This window comes from Haliotis asinina, chromosome 15, assembly GCF_037392515.1.
Source record: "Haliotis asinina isolate JCU_RB_2024 chromosome 15, JCU_Hal_asi_v2, whole genome shotgun sequence".
Classification (NCBI taxonomy): domain Eukaryota; kingdom Metazoa; phylum Mollusca; class Gastropoda; order Lepetellida; family Haliotidae; genus Haliotis; species Haliotis asinina.
This window is the reverse complement of record NC_090294.1, coordinates 13,529,392-13,549,035: the sequence shown is the minus strand read 5'-3', so window position 1 is coordinate 13,549,035 and position 19,644 is coordinate 13,529,392. Positions and strand designations below refer to the sequence as shown.

At 40.0% G+C, this 19,644-nt stretch overlaps 1 protein-coding gene across 1 annotated transcript in view; it reads right to left on the bottom strand.

Moving 5' to 3' along the window:
• The window catches only part of LOC137265128 (arylsulfatase J-like), a 31,551-nt gene extending 12,781 nt beyond the window's left edge, over window positions 1-18,770 (bottom strand). The window contains exons 1-6 of the mRNA XM_067800441.1: window positions 18,447-18,770; window positions 6,109-6,295; window positions 3,079-3,260; window positions 2,677-2,788; window positions 1,933-2,028; window positions 1,333-1,576 (exon numbers count right to left, since the gene is read on the bottom strand). Coding sequence (XP_067656542.1) covers window positions 1,333-1,576; window positions 1,933-2,028; window positions 2,677-2,788; window positions 3,079-3,260; window positions 6,109-6,295; window positions 18,447-18,725 — 1,100 coding nt within the window. The 5' untranslated portion in view covers window positions 18,726-18,770. The remainder of the gene's footprint in view (window positions 1-1,332; window positions 1,577-1,932; window positions 2,029-2,676; window positions 2,789-3,078; window positions 3,261-6,108; window positions 6,296-18,446) is intronic.
• Between the last annotated feature and the right edge of the window lie 874 nt (window positions 18,771-19,644).

The following is a 19,644-nucleotide window of genomic DNA, read 5'->3' as shown; positions in this document are numbered from 1 at the left end:
AGAAACTTCCCAAGTTCAAACACCATATTGCTGTTTCTACAATTAAATTGTTGCAAAACTGCAAAAGGATTACAATAAAGTTCACAAGAGGTCTCAAACGTCCAATTAATTCTATCCCGGAGGAACACCAATTTCGTTAATAAACGTTACTTTCAGGTACAGGCATTTCTATTTTGAATGTAGATCAAGCTTGACGAAGAGGCAGAAAGATGCAGGCAGGTCGAATGACGACACAGCTCCTGTATTAATCTGAGTGTAAGTCTGTTGTGTGTCGTCAACACAACAACCATCCTTGTATATACAAAGTCGCTGATTCTCGAGCATTCCAGAAATGTTTCTAAGCTTCGCGATGAGGCTCGTGTTTACCAGAAGAACACTTACGGAGTAACATACTGCACAGTGAAGACCTCTTTATTCAGAACGTCCATTCTCAGCAAAAGACTTTAAGGGGATTCTCCCAAGGCTTAAAACCTGCAATAACATGTCTCGAAATTCAACACAGAGGTTTAGGTGCTTTGAACAAGCATTGGAAACTGGCTTGATTAATTCTTTAATGATCCGTCAGTTTTTGTGTAGCATCGTCTGCATCTACAGTGTACCCTGTCTAATTTGGACGAGCTTGTAACCGACTAAAAAGTCCGAATTCGACAGCAGTTACACGAAACTTTCCTGTATCGATGCCTGAAGAGTCAAATTGTTCCCTGGTCAGATAGGACACTGATGTAAAAAATGGTCATCTAGTTTGCCAAATCCATCATGTATTTAACACTCTACCACAAGGGATTATACACTGTTTGAATTACGTGTCGGATTTGACCACTGGAAGATCATCAGGTACAATGGTATATTTATCCCTGTCAGGGCTTGGTAAGCAAAAGTACTTAGATATTTTTTGTCTGTGCCATGATCTAAGCACAATGTAAAATGGGGTTTACATCCCAGCCTTGACAGAGGCTACGTTTTCGTTAGTTTAAAGACTCTGTTATGTGGCTTGAAGACCCCACCAGTGATATATGTATGTAATATATAACCTATGTATTTGTGGTTGTTTACGTGTTAAAGCCCACAGCAGCTTACACGTGTGTGTGTGAGAGAGAGAGAGAGAGGGAGGGAGAGAGAGAGAGAGAGAGAGAGAGAGAGAGAGAGAGTGATATTATGTGTTGAACTGCACGAAAGAAGTTTAAAATAGCGGAGAGGAATATGTTGCCAGTGCCGGGATCTTAGGACCTTCTTATGACCTTAAACAGTGCTAATACCCCTTCACTGGCAATGAATACATGTCTGCTAACTTTTGCGTTCCAAGAACTGGCGGTGGTATAAGCTTGAGTTTACCTGATGGTCTTCCACTGGTCAAATCCATCCAGAGGCTTTGTCCCATTGGTGTTCCCACCAGCCAGTCCCACCAATGTTGGGAACCAATCAGACACATGGATCATCTGATGGTTGATCGTTCCTTTGTTCTTCAACATATCGCCGTACACAAACCCCACAGCCCTGATAGCCCCTTCCCATAATGTCCCTTTCGTTCCCCTCAACGGATAGTTGCTTGCTCCGTCGCTCACCTGGCCTCCATTGTCTGAAAAACAAGTACTTGGAGCTTTATGATAGTAACTCCGCCACATTTTGAGCAAAAGATAACTAGGCTGTTTTCAAGCTAAGTCTACTAAAAGTCCGATATTTAGCCCTCAGTCGGATATAAATCCGGAATACCTAATAATTTACAAAATTAGGAACATAAAAAATAATACTGCTCATGCACTCAGACACAGTATCCATAACATAATACCAAGTATCGGAACTGAAAACCTATTTGAACGTTCCATTGATTTAATAGTAAACGTTCACAAAAGACTCAGAGCTTACATGTTTTATCCACTTTAGTATGAGAACTACCTCAGTTTTGAAATTTTGTTGAGACAAAACACCACTTACCGGCGGAAAATACAATGAGAGTATTTGCAAGCTGACCAGATGCCTTGAGAGCTGCTGTAACATTTCCGATTCCTTCGTCCATACACGTGGTCATTCCTGGAAGTTGAAAAATATCAAAATCAGGCAAGCAACAATAGTTTACGCCTTGTGAAAAGGTCTATGAGGTTAATATGCTTATATACGCAAAATAATCTAGAAACCTTTCCCATGGTTAATATTGATAACACTAATTTTATGAAACAGTGTCAGCTTTGCACACATGTACAGGTTAGCCGAGGATTTCATATGCTGTAGTCATGTATTGTTGCAAAACTGAAATTAAGATATGTCTGTTGTTTAACGTCGTACTAATATTCCAACCATATGGCGGCAGAATTAAGGGTGAGTAACTGAGTTTAGTTTTACGCCTCACTCAGCAATATTCCAGCTATATGTCGGCGGTCTGTAAATATCGAGTCTGGACTAGACAATCCAGTGATCAACAACATGAGCATCGATCTGCGCAATTAGGAATCGATGACATGTGTCAACCAAGTCAGCGAGCCTGACCACCCGATCCCGTTAGTTGAACCCTTGGATTCATTATTTGTTTCGTCCTCACCATGCATACAATGGGTGAAGTCATTCTTGGTGCCCCTCGCTATCATTTACCTGAAATATTGCTACAAGTAGCTTGGAACCAGAATCACCCTGTGTTACGAGAAACGTGCTGACGAATTCATAAATAAACGGTGATTTTATTACCAGCAAAGGTCCGCCTGTTTGTGTCATTGATGTGGCTGTACTGATCCATGTATTGGCTGGGTACCTGGAGGGGGTAGTGTGTAGATTGATACGCCAGGTACAAGAAGAATGGCTGCAAAAAACAAGAAAAAACATACATGACGAGACAAAAACAGTGAGTGAGTATGGATTTTCACTGATTTTAGCATTGTTGTTCCTAGGAAATTAATACATTGTAGCTAAGCAGGAAATCAGACTGTTTGGGTATTTTGCATGGTAACACCTAAACTACTAGGCTACCACTAGACAAAAGGAAACATAACATCGATGCACAGACATTGAAACTGGTATACAAGGTCATCACAGAGACTGTCGCAATAATTTTAATATTTACAGTAACAACTTCATGTAAGTTGCACATACCTTCGACTTGTCATGTTTCTGGATGATATCTATTGCCTTTTCTGTAAACAGGTGCGTGGAATAGTGACCGTTCTCGGTGAACACTGGCTTTGTATTGTCCCATAAGTCATGGCCACAAATTGAGGCATTGAAAAGGTTACAGTGGTTGTGTGTGTAATAATCCTCGTCTCCTGTCAGGTAGCCTGCAAATTATCACACTTCAGAATTAGAAAGCGTGACTTCTGTAAATGCTAAACATCTTTGAAATGTTTAGACAAATACTACAGATGTGCCATTTGTACCGTAAATCAGTGTACTTCTCCCTTCGCCCTATGACTGAATGAGTGAGTTTAGAAAATGTCATTTTTGCAATATTCCAGCAACATCACCGGGAATGCTGGGAATCAAACCCGAGTCTTCAGGGTGATGTGTATATCTAAGTCTAATGTTTGGACAAATAATACACATGTTCTATTGATACCATAATCCAGTGTATTTTCCCTTCATCCGATGAGTGAGTGAGTTTAGTCTACCATCCTTTCAGCAATAATCCACCAATATCATGGCAGGTGACATCACGAATTGACTTCAAACATTGATCCCATTTGGGGAATCGAATCGGTGATACGAACTGATCGGACCAAATGTATTGACTTACATATAAGATCGTGACATACTTATATTGATTTTAAAAATCTAAACGCCACCCAACATGAAAGATCACACGTGCGTAAATTCTCGATGACTAAAAATCTCTCAGGCTGTTACTTTTTTGCAATTTTGTCAAACTTGAGGGTGAACATTTACCTCAGAGAAAAAAACAAAATCCCTGTTCTGCATTGCATGAAATTATTTTTACACATTAGTTGCATGATCTAGGGTATGATGCCTCTCAACACTTCTCAATTCTCATGAGTAATCACAATTTGTCGATGATACTTCCCTACCTTTAGATGGCACAGAGGGTAGTATGTATGCCTTACCGTCTATATTACCGCTAAACTACCGATATCGCTGCAATTGTTTCGCGAGTGGGCTGCGTTTGTTTACATTTAAGATGCAATTCCTTCAAATTTGCTGTAATTCCTTCAGTTGCTTAGGGGGCCTGCCTGAGTAAGGAGGCATTAGTGTTCCACTTATTAAGAACATTATTTATGCTTGTAAAATATCATGGATAAAGAGACTATACTCTGGTACCTGTAAATGGAAAGCACTAGCTGAAAATTGTATAATTACCTACAAGAGACTTTGGTTAGCAGACCCAGAATATATGGAAAGACACATAAAACCTTACGTAAGAAACCCGTTTTGGCGAGAAGTCATCTCTGCATGGGGATTATATTTACAAAAACAATACAAGACTCTAACTTCAAGGGATGTATTAAGTCAAAGTATTTGGTTTAATTACATGTTAAAAGTAAGCAACATGTCACTTTTCATAAAAAAAAAATATGGTACAGAGCAGGACTACTATTTATCTATGATCTAATGAACCCCACTAAGGAGAATTTTACACTCATGAAGAGCTACAAAAAATATATCGAGTCAGAATAAATATCTTAAGATACTATAGTATCAAATCTTCCATAAGAGCCTGTTTAAGGCACATTTCCCTTCCCATAACAATACCATTTTCTCCAATACTACCTTTCAGTATATCCAAACTAAATGTGAATTTTAAAGGCATCAAAATCTTCTATATTTCATTATTAGATTCGAACTATAATAAATTATATGCACCTAAAAAGCGGGAAAGGGTCTTTGAAACAAAATATGATAACACAATGTTACGAAACATATGCATGATGACAAATCGATGTACAAAATATAATGCTTTGAACAAGAAACAATTATCCATCTGTTTTACGATTGTTGTCATGTTAAAAGGATTTGGGAGAGCCTGGCCAGCGGGCTTCTGACTGGAACCGACGGCAAAATTGATTTTACACCAGAAAATTTTCTACTCGGGTTTGAAGGGAGCAACAATAACTCTTTACATGCTATGTGTCTTGTAGTGAAACAGGTAATATATACACACAAAATAAAACAACAAGTTCCATATTTTAACCAAGTAGTAAGGGAGATAGCAAAATACTATGAAATCACAAAATGCAATGCATATTCTACATGTAGCAACAGCGAGTTCTTCACCTTTTGGGCATCTTTTCATAATCTATTCTGGTGCAATAACCCAGGGATTATATTATAAGGTCTTTTGCTATAATCATTACAGTTTGAATGATGGGGTGTTTATGCTGGGATTTCTGAAAGTGTGTTAAAGGTATACCAAGCAAATATCTTTGTAAGTAATTATCCACTGTCTAACTACTTATACCTTCCTTGACACATACCTGAATGTACTACACATGTATCATGTAAATTATGGGAATAAAGACGATTCTAAAAAATGTAAAAACAATTATAAAAAATAAAACTAATAATCAAGGGTAATAGCTACACAGCATTTTCTTTCTTTTGAAAATCATAGCTATAGTCAAGTTTGCAAATGTAAAGAATATTTTAGACGGCTTGGAAAATACGATCCTTTTGTATTTTATTAACCTGCAATAATTTAAGAAAGTTTACTTCAAGATTTTGGGTACTGGCACTTTCGTTTCATATATTTCGTGGATGTTATCAATAGTAAGAATGGCGGTTGCTAGGGCAGTATTGCACCAATACCATGATAACATCTCTGACAGGACCAATAATTAGAGAAGCTCAGGGCACTTATTTTTCGAACTACGAACTTCGTCAAGCCATTATTAACATACTTTTACGGTCACTGTTAAGAGTTTTTGAAGTTGAGAACGTTTCATAAATAAGGGCCAAGGTGGGGACTGATCACACCATTCCATGTTTGTTGTAAGAGGGTTGTAAGACTCGCTGATTTGGTTCTCCCAAGTCCATATTGCAAACGTCGATACCCATGACGTCAATAACTTGACTATGGGGTTCAGACTTGATTATTTACAGATCACCTACGTATAGCTGTAGCTGGGACATTGCTGTTAAACGTGAGGTTAAACATAAAGGAACATATTTCCTTACCATAGAATGAATCAAATCCCCTGTTGGTAGGGAGGTACGCATTCTTGTAGAAACCCAGATGCCATTTGCCGACAGCATAGGTTGCATACCCTGCATCTTTCATCTTGTCTGCAATTGTGGCGCTACCTAACGGCAGAGCATTGGGCTGGGTATCCAAAATGACGCCATGTTGTAAACCAGTATGAATCTGTAAAACAAAAAAAGTCATCACGGTGTTTCAAAGACACAAAATAAATAAAGGAGGTTTCAAAACTGAACTGAACCAGACATTTCATTGGACTTTTGGAATCTGGTCAAACTTGGTGTGTGCCTTAAAGTGAGTCAGAGTACTATTGGTAAACTGTGGCAGGGGTCTGTGGAATATGCAGTTCGACTAGGTCGAACCAGGATCACAACAGTCCGATATGATAGGCAAATGACGAACACTACGTTACGTATCAGATTCCTTAACTCAGAACTTCAAACAGAAGCCATCAGTCAACACATTGAACGTTGTATTGACACTCTTACATCTATTACTTCTGAGAAGCCTTTCTTAACATTGAGTGAGTGAGTTAATAGTTAACGTCACATCGCCAACCATATCGTGACGAGAACATTCTTGGAAAAAGGAATTTATGCATATGGTAAAAACCTGTCAACGAAGGACAGTAAAAGAACTAGAGTATCACAATAAGAATTAAAACTAGCGTGAAAAGTTAAAACCAATATCACTATTTGGACAGTACAATATACAAACAGGCTATAGATCACCAACAACTGAAAGTAGATCACCATACTAGAGGCCATGGGGACTCACAGTACTTCTGCTACCTGTATGGTCCCTAGCTGGATTTACACCATCCCTTCTGCTGCTGGCGATTGTATGCAAGATTAGCCACAAATTAAAATGACAGAAATACTACGGCTAAAATAAATGGAAGACTAAATTTGACTTCAAGTGTTTTGGGACTTACGTACCCTCTCAGGAGGACAATAATTTTACGGTACTTCAACCCCCTTTGAGGATACAGCCACTAACAATCTCAGTTACTAATTCATCTTCCAATCACAAAATACTTATTTATTTACATGTCAGTCAGTAAATTCAATTCCTACGTTACTAAAAAGATCCTTCAGAGTTCTTGATTTGAAATAATTGTCCCTTGTGATGGAATATTCAACACAGTCAAGCAAGACATGCTTGATCGTGATTATTTCATCGCAAGGGATGAAGAAGGGAGGATCCTCACCTTTCAAAAGATATTCATGCGTATACCTAGAGTGGCCAATACGACATCGTCGTATAATGACCTCTTCAAATCTGGACCGACAACCCAAGTAGGTGTAACCAACATATGGTTTTATTGCATGTAATTTATTGATACCTACTTGGGTGTCCCACTTCTTCTGCATCAGATCACGGATGTAATATCTAATGGTAGCTTTATAATCAGTATAGGGAAGAGGAAGTGGTGTCACAGATTTGTTGAGCGCTGCCTTGGCAGCAAGGTCAGCCAAAGTATTACCAGAGATTCCAACATGGCTGGGTAACCAACAGAAGACGATGTCGTGTAGGCCAGTGGCAAGATAATTATAAAGTTCAATAATTTCTATCAAAAGTGGATGTTTACATGAGAGGTTTTTAATAGCCTGAAGGCACGAAAGAGAGAGAATCAGAAAAGATTATGTATTGTTTATGTTTAGGGTGTCTTTGAATATGTTTGACACTCGTGGCGTGGCGAGCCAACTCCTCGTGGTGGGTGCTGGGTAACGCCAAGAGCTCGCCGGCACCCCAGTTGTGGACCCAGGGGGATATTTGGTCCACTAACCTGTTTGCCGTGGGTTGCGGCCCTGTGTCGGTGGAGGACGGGAGTCTGGGGGTGGAGGACGGGAGTCTGGGGGTTGAGGGCACTGGGGGCCTGTAACCACGTTCCCTTTGCTCAACACACCCCTTCGACCCTTACTTCACCTAGACGAGAGGATGAATGGGCCCGGTTCAACCAATCGGCTGGTCATGCTAAGCCCTGTACATGTAAAAGTTGCTGCATAAATTTAAAAACTATTTTGTCTTTTGTCAGCTGTCATGGCTTTGTGATGATATGTCTATTTTGTGATTGAATAACTCAAATATCGTATCTTGCCTTGAGTCCTTTGTCCAGAAGGCAGTGCCTCATGGGTCAATCTGGTGGAATAATTACTTGTTGATTATTCTGCTTGAGTTTATCATCCGGGTATCCTTGGTGCTACAGGCTGGAAACCCACCTGCTCTTAGCATTGTCCTTGTGATACTCCGTGGGGGATGGGGAGCTCGGATGACGAATTCATACTAACTTACCATGGAATACCAAACCCCAAACAAAAAAAACGAAACGCCAACTCGGTAATGATGACGATGAATCTAAGGATTGCCCCATTTGGAAAAAGCAGATGGAGATCAACAGGATTAAATACATTAATAATGTCAGTTTTCCTGAAGCCAAAAAGTTGATACAGTCAAGGGATACTAGTGAAACTTATGCCTCCATCGCCAGAAAAAAATCAGAAATGACCAACAAAGAAAATACTTCTCAAGTCATTACCTTGTCACATGCTTGTCAAACAGACTTGACGTGGATAAACACAGACATTCCTAAAAACCTTTCTCCTGAGCAATCAACACAGACAGGAGATTCACTTCCTGATCAGCAGAACGTTTCTCAGCAACAATCTCCCGTTTCTCAACTTGGATCACAACCAGGGAAAATGAGAAACAGACAGGTAAAACAAAGATCAAATCAAGATCAGACACTTCAAGACCAAATCGAGCTCCTAAAGGGTCAGACAAGATCAAATTATTTAATAAGTTTGGGTCACTAGAAGATATGGATGTGTCTCATAACATCCATCCTCATGCACATTGCTTGACGATCTCTAAAAAGGTGCCCAATCAGCCCACCATAGTTTCTTCCAAAAATATAATACAGTGGAATTGTAGAGGTTTAAGGACTAATTTTAATGAACTACCGCTATTAATCCAAGACTTTGCACCATCAGCTTCCTGTTTACAGGAAACATATCTGAAACAGACAGATACTTTTAATTTACGTCAGTTTGATGCATACAATTATTTTTCCCCTCCGGGTGACAGGGCCACTGGAGGAGCTTCAATCCCCGTTAAACAAGATGTTATCCATTATTCTCTAGCTCTTAACCTCCAAGCCGTTGCAGTGAGACTTACTCTTCGCATTACTTTTACACTATGCTCTTTGTATATACCGCCTTCCTCAGCACTCCCAACAGTCAGATCTGCAAGGCCTCTATGATCAACTCCCAAAGCCGTGTATCATAATGGGTGATCTCAATGACCATAACCCGCTATGGGGTGGTACAAACACTAACTCAAAAGGTCAAATACTGGATGATTTTATCTCCTATAATGACTTATGTTTATACAATGATGATTCAAGCACTTATCTGCACCCTGCAACCGGCACCTACTCTTCTCTACATCTGTCTCTTGCGGACTCTTCTCTGCTTAATGAGTTTGATTGGTCAGTCCACAATGATCTCTGTGGAAGTGACCATTTCCCTACTATATTAAAATCTATAACTCCATCTGATGTGCCTCCATCATCAAGGCGGAATTTTAAAAAGGCGAACTGGGCTTTATATGATATTTTTTTTTTTTTTTTTTTTAGTTTAGTTTTACGTCGCACTTAGCAATATTCCAGCTATATGGCGACGGTCTGTAAATAATCGAGTCTGGACCAGACAATCCAGTGATCAACAACATGAGCATCGATCTGCACAATGGGGAACCGATGACATGTGTCAACCAAGTCAGCTAGTCTGACCACCCGATCCCGTTAGTCGCCTCTTACGACAAGCATAGTCACCTTTTATGGCAAGCATGGGTTGCTGAAGGCCTATTCTACCCCGGGACCTTCACAGGTCGGGCTTTATATGAAACACTGTGTTCTGAAAATCTTAAACCTGAACGTTTTATTGACGTTCCTGATGCTATTAAATGCTTTTCTGAGGAACTGAATTCCATAGCTGATGAGTGTTTACCAAATTCCTCTGCAGTTCCACACATAAGAAAACCATGGTTCAACGATGAGTGCAAACAAGCTAGGAAGGCAAGGAAAAAAGCAGAACATTATTTCCGTCGCCATCCTATGGTGCATAATTTAAATAAATTTTAAATTTTAAATGCTAAAGCACGGCGTACTTTTAAACAGAACAAACGCCAAACTTGGCAAAATTATGTATCCAAACTAAATTCTCGGACACCCATGTCCAAGGTATGGAACATGGTCCAGAAAATTAAAGGTAAGGGTACTAAATCTACACTCCATCATCTTAAACATGGAGATCAATTACTTACTGATAAATCAGATATTGCGAATACACAGGGCGAAACTCTCCCTAAACATTCTTCCTCCTCTAATTATATACCTAAATTTCAGCAATATCAAAAACAACAAGAAAAGAAAACTATTAATTTCAATTCTGATAATGGTGAAGATTATAATGGAACGTTTTCTATTCATGAACTCCATACTGCTCTTGATCAAGCTCCTGACACTGCTACAGGAGCTGATAACATACATTATCAACTCTTGACGCACTTACCAGAATCCTGTTTAGAGACGCTCTTGTATATATTTGATGATATTTGGACGTCCGGGAGATTTCCTTCTTCATGGCGTGACAATATAGTAGTACCAATACCTAAACTTGGGCGTGATCATACGGATCCATCTAATTATCGTCCGATTTCATTAACTAGCTGTGTTTGCAAGACCATGGAACGGATGATAAATTCCACAAGGCAGTATTTTGTCTGGCACCCGTGGCGAGCCACCTCCTCGTGGTGGGTGCTGGGTAACGCTAAGTGCTCGCCAACCCCCCGTTGTGGACCCGGGGGCATATTTGGTCCACCAACCCGTTTGCCGTGGGTTGCGGCCCTGTGTCGGTGGAGAAGGGGATCCTGGTGGTTGAGGGCATAGGAGCAGGACCAGTGTTCCTGTTGCTCAACACACCACTTTGGCCCTGACTTCACCTAGACGGGTGGTAGAATGGGCCCGGTTCTATCAATCGGCTGGTCACACCAGACCCTGTGCATGGGGATTATTTTTGCACATTTACATTATACTGTTGGGTCTTGTTCAAAGTCAGATTTTATTTCTCTGCATCGAAGAAATTCCCTAGAGTCCTAAGCCAGAAGGCGGTTGCTCATGGGCCAATCTGGTGATGTTGACCGCTGAATTCTATATGTCTTTGGATTATTGTTATGGGCCGAACCAGCCTGACAACTAATCTTTTGGACAAATATAGCTATTCATGTCATATTTACTGGAGTATACCACCCCGTATCCCTGGTGTTAGCATCCTGGAGATCCGGTGCAAATTGACACCGTCCCTGTTGACACTCCATGGTGGGTGGGGAGCAGGGGTGCTGAATTCGTATGTTATACCATGTCTCAATACAATTCACCTATTTCCTACAAAGCAAATAAACGCAGACATATAGATGTGCTCTCGTCTGATGAGGAGGTCGCTCCAGAGATTTCTGATTCTTGGCCACGGTTTATCACAATTGCATCAGTTGACGGAAGTCCTTTAAAACTTAATCCGTTTGCTATCTCACTGGGCATTAGAGGTGTCTGTGGAGATGTTAAGAATGTCACACGACTACGGACTGGTGCCTTACTAGTGGAGTGTTTAAGGAAACAACAATCAGTCAATCTGTTGGGCTTACAACAATTTGTTAATACTCCCGTTGTTGTTTCAGTGCACAAGACACTGAACACGAGCAGAGGCATTGTGAGAGATGTTGCTCGCTGCCTTTCTGATATGAGCGAGGAGGAAATTGCTGTTGAATTAAAATCTCAAGGAGTCACACATGTAAAACGTTTTTCCAGAAAAGCACAAGATGGTGCCTTTGTTAAAACCAACACCTATCTTTTCACTTTTTCTCAACCTGTAATACCTAAATCACTAAAGGCTGGATATTTCAACATCGGGGTGGAGGTTTATGTACCAAATCCACTCCGATGTTTTAAGTGTCAAAAGTTTGGTCATGGTGCTAAGTACTGCCGTAGCAAGACGGTAGTATGCTGCCGTTGCACTGGAGCCCATGATAGCTCTGAGTGCACAAATGACCTCAAATGTGCTAACTGCAATGGAGATCACATGGCGTCTTCTAAATCCTGTCCATCGTTTGAATTTGAAGCCCAAATCTTAAGAATTAAGCACACAAACAACATAACCTACCAAGAAGCTAAAAAACTAGTACCACCTCCTGCTCAAACATATGTAAAAACATATTCCGCAGCAATTGCATCCTCCACTCGAGTTTGTAAGACAGTCTCCGTGTCATGTCAGACCGACATCTCCTGGGTCAAGGATGACCAGACTGTACTGCACCAACCCTCTGACATATCTCAGAAAAGTAATATGAAATCAACCACTTCACAAACAGACAATTCTACTCGTGATGTACCATCTCACTCCATGGAAAGTACACATACCGGTGATGCAAATTTAACCAAAAAAGAGAAAAGGAAAGTACAGAAAAGACGAAAGGCGCTCACTTACGTGGAGACGCCCACTCAAGTTCTTGCATCTGTTGAGGTTCATAACTCGTATGAATCTCTGGAGATAGACGTTCCTCCTTCACAACCAATTCATAGGAGTGAACACTCCTCCCAATCACGATCTCCAGTTAAGCCTCCATCAACACTTCCAATACTATTATTCAATGGAATTGTAGAGGACTGAAGAACAATTTTAATGATATACATTTACTTATACAAGATTTTAAGCCATCAGCATTTTGTTTACAAGAAACATATTTTAAAGAAAACGATCAAATCGATATACGACAGTATACTCCATATCACTGCTTTTCTCCTCCTGGGCCGAAAGCAACTGGAGGTTCTTCAGTATTAGTGAGACAGGGCATCATTCACAGTCCTGTTCCTCTAATTACCCATCTTCAAGCTGTTGTTGTCCGTGTAACGATGCACATTGTTTTTACATTGTGCTCTCTCTATCTTCCTCCTTCCTTTTCTGTGCAGCCTGTCGATCTGCAGGCACTTTATGACCAACTTCCTAAGCCCTGTATCATCATGGGCGATATGAATGGACACAATCCCTTGTGGGGAGGTACACATACAAACAGCAAAGGTAACATACTAGAACATTTTATTTCTGCCAACAATATCTGTCTCTTTTATGATTCCATATGGAACATATTCTTCCCTTGACTTATCAATTACTGACTCTACTCTGCTGGTCGAGTTTGAATGGTCAGTCCATGACGACTTGTGTGGAAGTGACCATTTTTCATATATGTCCATCTGACGTCCCTCCATTGTCACGAAGGAACTTTACCAAAGCTGACTGGCTTTTGTTTGAATCACTTTCATCCAACAGATTGAAGCCTGAACTGTTTATGGGAGTTCCTGACCCCGTCCAACTCTTTGCTGATGAACTGAACAAAATAGCCGATGACTACATTCCAAAGTCCTCTACGATTCCACACATACGAAAACCATGGTTCAACAACGACTGCAAACAGGCTAGGAAGGCACGGAAAAAGGCTGAGCATTATTTCCGTCGCCACCCTATGGTCCATAATTTGAACAAATTCAAAATATTAAACAAAATAAATAAATGGTGTTTAGAAAATGGCTTTAAATTTTCAAAGTCCAAAACTAACTGCATACATTTTTGCCGCAAATACAAACCGCATAAAGACCCTGAACTGTATTTAAACAATACACTTTTCAAAGTTGTAAAGGAGGCCAAATTTCTGGGTCTTAATTTCGACTCCCACTTGACGTTTTTGCCGCATATTAAATCACTTAAGGCCAACTGTCTGAAGGCACTAGATTTGTTAAAAGTTGTTTCAAACTCTAAATGGGGAGGAGATCAAACTGCCCTGCTTAACTTATATAGATCACTTATCCGTTCGAAACTAGATTACGGATCCATCATATATGGCGGAGCTTGTGAAAGCAACTTAACACTACTAGACTCCACCACCAAGGTCTAAGACTTTGTCTTGGGTCCTTTATTTTCCCGTTGACAGTCTCTACGTTGAGGCTGATGAACCATCTCTTGAGCAGCACCGTCTAAAGTTAGCTTTACAGTACATTACTAAATTATACTCTAATGAATCTAACCCTGCCTAGAACTGTGTTTTCAATCCCCTTTATGAGTATTTATGTAACAAAAAATCTTCTCTTGTCCCGCCTCAAGGGCATAGAATTAAACCATTTTTTTCTTCGGCCGGCATTGAGCTGGAAAACATAGCTCCATCCCGTCTTCTTTCTTCTCTTCCTTGGCAGTTGGTTAGACCTCAAGTCGACCTAACATTAACTTCATTTAAAAAATCAGAAACTAATGAATTACAATATAAACAAGAATATAATCAATTAAAAATTAAATATAGCAATTACAAACCCTTATTTACAGATGGTTCCAAAGACCGGTGGTGCAGTAGCTTGTGCCACTGTCATTGGATCGAGAACAATATCTTCTCGAATTCCAAATAACAGTTGTATTTTTACTGCAGAAGCGAACGCCATATTAACAGCTCTCAAATATATTCAAAGACACCCTAAACAATATATTATCTTTTCCGACTCTCTTTCTTGCCTTCAGGCCATCAAACATATTTCTTGTAAACATCCACTTTTAATAGAAATAATTGAATTAATTAATAATCTTGCTACTGGCCAATACGACATCGTCTTTTGTTGGTTACCAAGGCAGCACTCAAGAAATCCGTGACTCCACTTCTTATCCCATACTCTGATTATAAAGCTACAATCAAATCGTACATCCGAGATCTGATGCAAAAGAGGTGGGAAACCCAACTTGGGTTGTCAGTCCAGATTTGAGGAGGTCATTATGAGACGATGTCGTATTGGCCATACGAGATATACCCATGAATAGCTTTTGAAAGGTGGAAATCCTCCGTTCTGCACCCATTGTGATGAAAGAATCACAGTCAGGCATATCTTGCTTGACTGTGTTGAGTATTCCATCACAAGGGATCAGTATTTTAATTCACAAACTATGAAGGATCTTTTAGCAATATTAGCCCTCATTTAATTACTGCATTTTTAAAGGAATTAGATTTATTAATTGAACTGTAAATAGATAAATAATTTAAAATTGGATAATTGGATTGAATTAGTAGCTCAAATCGTTAGTGGCTGTACCCTCAAAGGGGGTTGAAGTAACGTAAAATAATTGTCCTCCTGAGAGGGTACATAAGTCCAAAAACATTTGAAGTAAAGTTCAGTTTTCCAGGTTTTTAGTCGTAGAATAAGTGTGTTTTTACTTCATGGCTAGATTTGTCTAAATTGCTAACAGCTGAGGGGATGATGTAAATCCAACTAGGGTCCATGGAGGAAGCAAATGTACTGTAAGTCCCCATGGTCCTTAGTATGGTGATCTACCTTCAGTTGTTGGCAACCTATAGCTCATTTTTATATTGTACTGTCCTCTATAGATACATTGTTTTAGGTCTATTCTCTAGTTTTACATTCTACTCTGTGATATCCTAGTTAGTTTTACTGTCCTTCGTCGACAGGGTTTTACAATGTATGTGCTATTAATTCATTTGTATTATCATAATTACTCGTTTACAAGAAATATTTTTAATAGCCTGAAGGCAGGAAAGAGAGTCGGAATAGATTATATACTGTTTATGTTTCGGGTGTCTTTGAATATATTTTAGAGCTGTTAATATGGCGTTAGCTTCTGCTGTTAAAATAAAACTATTGTCTGGTAATCTAGAAGATATTGTTGTGGATTCAGTGACAGTGGCACAAGCCACTGCGCCACCATCCTTGGACCCATCTGTAAATAAGGATTTATAATTGCTATATTTATGTTTCAATTGATTATATTCTTGTCTATACTGTAATTCATTCGTTTCTGATTTTTTAAATGTAGTTAATGTTAGGGCAACTTGTGGCCTAACCAACTGCCAAGGAGGAGAAGAAAGAAGACGGGAAGGAGCTATGTTTTCCAGCTCAATGCCGACCGATGAAAGACGTTGTGTAAGAGATGGTTCATCGGCTTCAACATATAGACTACCAACAGGAGAGGTTCTAAAGGACCCAAGACAAAGTCTTAGACCTTGATGATAAACAGAATCTAATAATTTTAAGTTGCTGTTGCAGGCTCCACCATATACGATGGAGCCATAATCAAGTTTAGAACGGACAAGTGATCGATATGGATGGAGGAGGGTAGCTTGATCACCTCCCCATTTAGAATTTGATACCACTTTCAACAAATCAAGTGTTTTCAGGCATTTAGTTTTCAGAGATTTAAGATGAGGCAGAAACGTTGGGTGTGAGTCAAAAATTAATCCCAAGAACTTGGCCTCCTTGACAACTTTAATGGGAGTGCCATCTAGAGATAGTTCAGGGTCCTTATGTCGTTTGTATTTACGACAAAAATGTATTCAATTAGTTTTCGATTTAGAAAATTTAAAGCCGTTTTCAAGACACCATTTATTTATTTTGTTTAAACACAAATGCAACTGTCGCTCAATGGTATTCATATTTTACCACGACAAGAAATATTAAAATCATCCACAAATAACGAACCATCAATCGAATCATTTAAAACTTTCGGTAAACTCTCTTTATACTGAAGAGTGTGACAGACAAAATACTGCCTTGTGGGACACCCTGATCCTGATTGTAATGATCAGACAGGGTAGAACCCACACGGACCTGAAATTGTCTGTCATTTAAAAAGTTTGCTATGAATTCAGGCAAACGACCTCGCAAACCGAAATCATGTAAATCTCTCAAAATGCCATATTTCCAGGTTGTGTCATATGCTTTTTCCAGATCAAAAAAGATAGACACAGCGTGTTGTTTATTAATAAGCGCGTTTTTCACAAATGATTCCAGTCGCACTGGGTGATCGACAGAATGGTCTCCTGAACAGTTAGTACATTTCTTATAACTACTGTCACAATCTTCTGTTGTGAGCACACACAACAGACAATGTGCAGGTATTGACGCCATGCCCATACTTTTGGCACTTGACACATCTCAGTGCATTCGGAATATATGTTTCCACTTTGATATGACAGTAACCAGCCTTTATCGATTTAGGAGCAGTCGGAGTAGAGAAAGAAAACAAATAGTTGTTTGTTTGTTGGATCTCATTGTGTTTACAGGTAGTGGTAGTTTGACATACAACACACCTTATTCTTTCATCTCTGAGGCAATATCAATTTCCAGCATATCAGCAAAAAGGCGGTCTCGGTCTCTCACTATGCCTTTGCTGGTGTTAAGCGTTCGGTGGGCAGAGACTGATACGGGAATGCCGACAAAAGATTTAGTTGACAGGAGGTTATTTGCCTGTTGTCTCTTACTACATTCAATAAGATGTGAACCTGTACGCAAACGTCTAACATTTGTAACATCTCCTGCAATGCCTTGTACGCATATAAAACAGCAAAAGGGTTCAGCTTCAAAGGAGTCTTGTCAACAGTCTCAAGTACTATAAAACGTGTCCAATAATCAATAGAGTGGACGGTCTTTGTTCATTAACATCAGAATCCGTGTCAAGAGGACGTTTTTTCTTGGTGTTAGGGGTTTCGTAAGCCATAGTTAGTGTTTAAGGTTCATCATCCGAGCTCCCCACCCACCACGGAGTATCACAAGGACAATGCCAAAATCAAGTGGGTCTCCAACTTGCAGCACCAAGGATACTCGGATGATAGGATGATATACTCCAGCAGAAGAGTTATAAATAGCTAATCCACCAGACAAAGCTAATCCATCTAGGCAAAGAGCAAAACATCATATTGCAAATCATTTACATTTGATATGAACAAATGTACCAAGTCAAAATGTAAAACATTTTCAAATTAAATTTGTGCAGTGACGTACAAGTCCATACACAGGGCTTGGCGTGACCAGCCGATTCTACCACCCGTCTAGGTGAAGTAGGGGCCAAAGTGGTGTGTTGAGCAACAGGAACATGGTCCAGGTTCCTACTGCCCTCAACCACCAGACTACCGTCCGCCACCGACACGGGACGCAACCCACGGCAAACAGGTTGCCCAAATCGGTCGGTCCTTGCGACCAGCAATGGGGTGCTATGGACAAGTTGACCCGGGTCCACACGGGGGTTTGAACAGCTCTTAGCGTTACCCAGCACCCATATTTGCTACGGTTTCAGTGGTAACCAGTGACGGCATATGCTTGGCGACTGACGGGATCGGATGGTCAGGCTCGCTGACGTTCCTGCCACATGTCATCGTATACCAATAGTCCTTATGATTTGGTATATAGTCTATGACTGGAAAGTGTATGTTATCTCACCTGGTATCTGCCGGACAGGAACTGTGCCCGTGAGGGGGTGCATAACGGCTGTACATAGTAGTTTTCGAGCTTCACCCCACCTGCTGCCATCTGGTCAAGGACGGGTGTTTTAATGTCCGAGTTGTGGTACCCGACATCATCGTACCCATAATCGTCGGCAAAGATGAAAATTATATTTGGCTTCGCTGAAAGAGCAGTGCTACACGCACAAAGTAGCAACAGTACTGCGCGATCCATGGTTGTCACGACACAATGTGCAAATGTGCTGAGTTCCCACATTTTATCAGTTTTCGTTTAGTAGGGGGTCATTTACGATCATGTAGCAATGTTTAATCACGTGACTTGAGCGAAATCCATAACAGTGCTACGAAACATGCTCTGTGCATGATTGAGGCAAACATTCACCATCACTCGCACGTGTCCGTAACATGCAAAACCACTTGTCACAAAGTTAGTAGCCAGTAGAACTTCCTTTCATGAATTAGCGTTGTTGACTGACATAAAAACAATTGTTGACAGATTTATATCACACACCACAAATTTGGTTTACATAACCTCCCCGATGTTTTCTACTGGGTATTTTTCTTGATTTTGCCTATCCATATGCATTTCAGTAAATATTCAGACGGGTTAATATTCCGTTCAGTTACGTAAATTTCACAATAATTTACTTTTCACTAATCAAATGTTTTAGCTACGTTCTACAGATTCAAATATTACTCAGTTTTAATCTTTAATAGTGTGCTTACATTTCAACTGTGGAAATCTCTGATTGCCTCCCTTAGATGACCAGACCTGGAGACATGTAACGACAAGTCTTAAACAAAAGCCCTGTAACGTCATTTCTGGATTGCTTTCTGAGTTAAAACTCGACTAAGAAGTACGTTCGTTACATTACCGATGCTATGATGTCAATTTTATGAAAATTATGTTTACACATGTGTGACTTTCAAGAAAACCCCAAACTCACCACGTGTGAATTGTACACCTGTGACGGATCAGAGGTTAAATCGTGCTGAGCGTACTTCATTCAGGCGACGCGTCTATTCTTACTAACTATGCAACCTAAACAAAAACCCAATGCTACTTCACGATTTGCACCATATTATATCGTTTGCGCCATACCCACAAAGGATGATATCAGGAAACATCTAAAGTCGGCGGTAAACGAAGCCATACACTCTTCGAGAGACAACGT